The sequence below is a fragment of the Chrysochloris asiatica genome, unplaced genomic scaffold, assembly GCF_000296735.1.
Source record: "Chrysochloris asiatica unplaced genomic scaffold, ChrAsi1.0 scaffold00314, whole genome shotgun sequence".
Classification (NCBI taxonomy): domain Eukaryota; kingdom Metazoa; phylum Chordata; class Mammalia; order Afrosoricida; family Chrysochloridae; genus Chrysochloris; species Chrysochloris asiatica.
Window position 1 is genome coordinate 543,423 of NW_006408832.1, and position 5,047 is coordinate 548,469.

General features: G+C 58.8%; 1 protein-coding gene across 1 annotated transcript; it reads left to right on the forward strand.

The window, feature by feature from the left end:
* Positions 1 to 1,616: 1,616 nt before the first annotated feature.
* AQP12A (aquaporin 12A) lies at positions 1,617 to 4,244 on the forward strand. Its single transcript, XM_006875227.1, has 3 exons — positions 1,617 to 2,223; positions 3,344 to 3,460; positions 4,090 to 4,244. Exons 1-3 carry the CDS (start codon positions 1,617 to 1,619, stop codon positions 4,242 to 4,244), a joined length of 879 nt encoding a protein of 292 aa, XP_006875289.1.
* Positions 4,245 to 5,047: the final 803 nt, after the last annotated feature.

The following is a 5,047-nucleotide window of genomic DNA, read 5'->3' on the forward strand; positions in this document are numbered from 1 at the left end:
TTCCCCACCTCTGCTATTCACTTCAGTTTTACGTTGTAACTAAAGAAGGAGAGCTGTGGATAGTTAATGAGCTGGTGACCAGGTGCATGAACAACAGATGCGCAGAGACGCTGAGTCAGGTCCCCACGAGGGGAGGTCTGAATTAGGGCTGTGCACATGAATTCATTGCTTACAGGATCTCCAGATGCTACCTGCCTGTTCTTCAGACCTCTGCGTTTCCAGAACATTCTCCCTGTCCTCTGAGAGCTAGAACAGACCAGGCCTCACACCAGCTGGAGTGGGACCACCCCCTGGTCTTTCAGGGTGAGGCTCCAAGCAGGAGCTTCAGGGTGGGGGTGCAGCAGGGCCCCTCAAGCTGGCTTTCCTACTGGGGTCACAAGTCAGGTCCTCTCTCGTCCACCCTCCGGGACTCTTCTGGGCCCTAACTTTGTGCTGGGACGAGTGAAGACAAGTCAGTTCTTGTGTGTGCTGATAGCTCCTAGATTCAGCCCTCCCTCCTCCCCTTCCCAAGGAAGGAGGGTGGGGGTGCACTTCCGGGAGAGAGGCGGAAGCAGCCATAAGATGGAGTGAAGCCTGAGTGCCTGCTAGAACCTGCCAGAACCTTCCAGAACCTGTTCTGGTGACAAGACATCACCTCCTCGAGCTACTGGTCCACATTAAATGTGCCCTGACACGTCCAAGGGTAAATATCCATGGTGTGCCTGACACACCATGGCCCTCAGGTGAAGCGTTTCCCATGTGGAGCTGGGGTCACTAACACCCCCTTGAGGAGATTCAAACTTTCTCTGATGTCAGGTGGTTTCTGGGAGCTGACTACAGGGAAGGAGGGAGGAAGGAGGGGTGGGGGGAGTGGGGTTTGTAAATAGTGGGCACTGCTGCCAGCCAGAGGAGACTGCCAGGCAGGTACTGGGGGAAGGGGGATGGGAGGAGATCTGTGTCCCCTCTCAGGGGTCCCTGGACAGTGGGACCACTCCATGGCTGCTGCCCTGGCTCTCCTGAGGTCATGGGTTTGTGTGCAGCCCTGACAGTCAGAGCCTCTGAGAGCAGGACCCCAGTGGGTGTTGGGGGGATGAGCTTGGTGTCCTTGCAGCCAGCTGGGCCCTACTTTAGGCACAGGGAGAACAAACCACCTTTCAAGAAGGCTGGCCAGCTGTTTGTCCTCAGGAAGAGGCCTCCAAAGGGCTGGTTATTACGTCTGACAGCCAGCGTCCGCTGCTCCATGTCCATGCCAGCTGGGTCTGGACCGGATCACCTGTGCTCAGCATGGACCCTAGAAATGTGTTCTGTCTGGGCTGGTGTCTGGAAGGGCTGGAGGGGCTGGTGGAGACCTGGCCCAGGGGGACAAAGAACAGGTGCGGGTCTGGGAGCCGGAGCACCACCAGGCAGCTTGTGAGTCATGAGCTCCAGGGATTCGCTTTGAAGAGCGGGTGGCCCATCTCCAACCCAGGAGGACGCCAGGCCTGGGAGGCGGGACCTTGGTGGGGCCCCAGGTGAGGGGCCACCTGTGGGTTCCCAGGTGTCCCTGCCCGCAATGCTCCCACGCCTGCTGTGACCTCAGGACTGTTGGGAGCTGCTAGGCTGGCCTCGCAGCCCTAGGTCCCATTCCTTGCAACCCAATGGCCGCTCTGAACGTGTCGTTGGTCTTCTTCTCTGGCACTTTCGCCCTCTGTGAGGCAGCCAGGAGGGCATGCAGGGCCCTACTTCCGGCCAACGCCTACAGCAGCTTTGCCCGGGAGGCCGTGGGTGCGGTCCAGCTGGCGGCCTGCTGCCTGGAGCTGCGTGTGCTGGTAGAGCTGGGGCCATGGGCTGCGGGCCTGGGCGCAGACCTGCTCTTGACGCTGCTTTTCCTGCTCTTCCTGGGCCATGGTGCATCCCTGGATGGGGCCTCAGCCAACCCCGCTGTGGCTCTACAGGAGCTCCTACTGGCCGAGGTGTCTCTGCCCATCACCCTGCTGAAGATGGCGGCCCAGGCACTGGGCATGGCCACTGCCTGCGTCCTGGCTCGGCTCTGCTGGTCCTGGGAACTCAGTCCGCTGCACGTCTTCCAGAACCTTCTGGCCATGGACTGCAGCTCGACCCTGCACACGTCTGTGGCCCACGGTACCCTGGTGGAGGGCGTCTGTGCCTTCCTCTTCCACCTGACCCTGCTGCGGTTCCGGCACAGCTCTCCCGTCCACAGGGTGCCGGCCGTGGCTGTGCTGGTCACCGTCCTGGCCTACACAGGTGAGCTCTGCACACCCTGTGGACACCTGGGGAGGGCACTGCTGGCCACAGGACTCCTGGTGATGGACAGGTCAGCCCCTACGTAGACCATCCTTTCTGACTCTTCTGTCCATTCCAGAAGACCTCTCACCTGGCCAGGTGGGACCACCAGGGTTTGTGAGCCCCACCTCTTCCAGCTCCCAGATGGGGAGGGTCTCCAGGAAGGGGGCACATGGGGCCTTCACTGGACAGGTAGTGCCCTGGGGACAGAGCCGTCTAGGAGGATGTGGAGTAAGTGAGCATTCCATGAACCCTGACACTGGGGGGTGGGTGGGTGGCAGTGTTTATGCATGTCCAGGTACGGGGGGGCAGTGTTCACATATGTCCAGGTACTGGGGTGAAGGATTAGTGTGTTTCTGGGTACTGGGGTACAATGTTCAAGTGTGACCAGGTACTGGCGTGCAACATTCATGTTTGTCCAGGTACTAGGGTGTAGTGTTCACGTGTGGCCAGGTACCGGGAGACAGCGTTTCCATGTGACTGGGTATTAGGGGACAGTGTTCACATGTACCTGGGCATGGGGTAAAGCACTCACATGGGCCCTGAAACTGGGATATAATGTTCATGTGTACCCATGTAAGGAGGTGCATTACTGAAGAATGTCCGGGTACTGGGGTACAGCATGGAGAGAACTGAAGAAGCCAGTGTCTTCCAGAAGCTTCCATTCTGGCGTGGGCCAAGTGCTGGCCCATAAGGAGAGAAAACCAGTATATACCCTCCCTGGGAAGCAGCCATGGTGGTGACCATCATGCCAGCAGGACCACAAAGGCCCCAGGAGTGACTCAGAAGGCCCATGCAGATGGGGAGGCCACAGTGTGCAGGGCAGGGCCATGTCCCGTCTGCGGGGCGGAGGGCGGGGGATGAGTCCGATCTTGGGTGAGAGACCAGGAGAGGCATCTGGCATTCTGGGTGAGCAGCGGCCCCCCACTGCTCCCTAGACCTGTGACTTTGGTCCTGTCTCACTTGTTCCCCCATTGAGGTGGCAATGGAGGGGTGGCCTGGCCCTGAGCTCACACAGGTGGATTTCTGGTTTCACTCCTGGTGTTGTGTTGAGCCTGTTCTGCTCTCCCCCCACCAACAGCTGGGCCCTTCACGTCCGCCTTCTTCAATCCCACACTGGCCTCTGCGGTCACCTTCAGCTGCTCAGGGCACACCCTGCTGGAGTATACTCAGGTGTACTGGCTGGGCCCTCTGACAGGTAAGGAGCAAGGATTGAGGGCTGGGGCTCCCTCCTCAGAGCTCCGCCGATGTCCCCACCTGGGGGGCCAGGAAGAAAGGACCAGCAAGACCTCACTCGGCCTCAGCCCCCTCCCCGCAGGCCAGCTCTTTGCCATGACCACAGCACATCACCCGGGGACCTTCCTGAACCAGAGTGTGGGGCTGGGGACCACCCCCCATGCCATACCCCCCACATGCTGGGTCCTCAGAGACTCCAGCAAACCTGCAGGACAGGAAGTCCACCCCCTGTCCCCAGGGCCAGGCTGTCATTGGTACTGGTCTCCTGGAGTTCTGGGCACAACTTGGGGGAGATGAGCCAGCAGCCCACACACAACCCCCACCCTTAGATAGCACTCCAGCCTCCAGGTGTCCTAGGAGAGGACCACCCCAGCTCTGGGAGGAGAGGAACATCACTGCAGGGGCCCAGACCCTATGCCCACAGTGAGTGTGGAAGTGAAAAGGTGCCCTCTGGTGTGTGCCCCCACCATGGTGTGTCCTCTGCACTGGCCATGCCCAGCTCTGTGCCCTTAATACGCAGGAAGGTTGTGTGGATGGTGATGGGCACTAGGTTGGGGCTGTGGTCTTGGCTCATGGGCCCATCTCTTGCAGGGATGGTCCTGGCTATTCTGCTTCACCAGGGCAACCTTCCCCGGCTTTTCCAGAGGAACCTTCTCTACAGACAGAAGAGCAAGTATCGGACCCCCAAAGGGAAGCCAGTCCCAGGGCCTGGGCACTCCCAGAGCCCTACAAAAAAGCAGAGCTGATCCACTGCCCCATGAGCACCATGCGGGCAGGACCTGTAGCCATGGGACCCACAGAAAAAGGGGGGGCTGTCGATCTCTCCAGTCACCATTTATCAATAAACCATTTATCAATAAACCATTCCCTAGACCTGCCTGTCTTCCTGAGACTGACAGAAACTTCTGAAAGTGTAGGCAGGGAGGGCAGTCCACAAGGAAGGAGAATAAGCATGAGACATCAAGCCTGGGGGCAAAGGTGAAAGGAGAAAGGTGAGCCTCCCCCCCCCCCATCCCTGGCATGGGGAGCACAGTAGCTGCCTTCATCCCAGCCTCAGTGGATCCAGGTCAGCACAGGAATATCATGAGTGGTTACTAGCAATGAGGCGGCATGGGCCAGAGCGGTGTGGAGGATACTATCTTGGCCTGAGCATCCAGGAGGACTTCTTGGAGGAGATGGCATCTGAGAGGTGTATGGGCATGAACTCTGCAAAGAAGGATGTAGGACTGAACATGGGAGAGTCTGAGGCACAGGTCCATGCAGGCTGATGGAGGATGGGCCGGGCGAGGTGAGGGAGGAGTCCAGGAAAGAGATAACCAGCTCCGCTTACCCAGGACTACACGGGTACCCATGCCAATGTCCGGTGGTCAGAGAGGGGCAATCTCCCCTTATCTTACCAGAGAAGTAAACCCAGTGAAGTTGATGCAAGCACATATAGAGAGAAGTTTATATCAAGGACATGGTTCACTCTATTGTAGAGGTGGGCAGGTCCCAAGTGTGTGGGTCAGATGAACCAAGATCATAGGCCAGTAGCAGGCAAGCAGGCAGG

Coding starts and splice junctions, on each gene's coding strand:
- AQP12A (XM_006875227.1), top strand. CDS start 1,617: ATGGCCGCTCTGAACGTGTCGTTGGTCTTCTTCTCTGGCACTTTCGCC. Junction 2,224..3,343: donor CACCGTCCTGGCCTACACAG/GTGAGCTCTGCA, acceptor CCCCACCAACAG/CTGGGCCCTTCACGTCCGCC. Junction 3,461..4,089: donor CTGGCTGGGCCCTCTGACAG/GTAAGGAGCAAG, acceptor CATCTCTTGCAG/GGATGGTCCTGGCTATTCTG.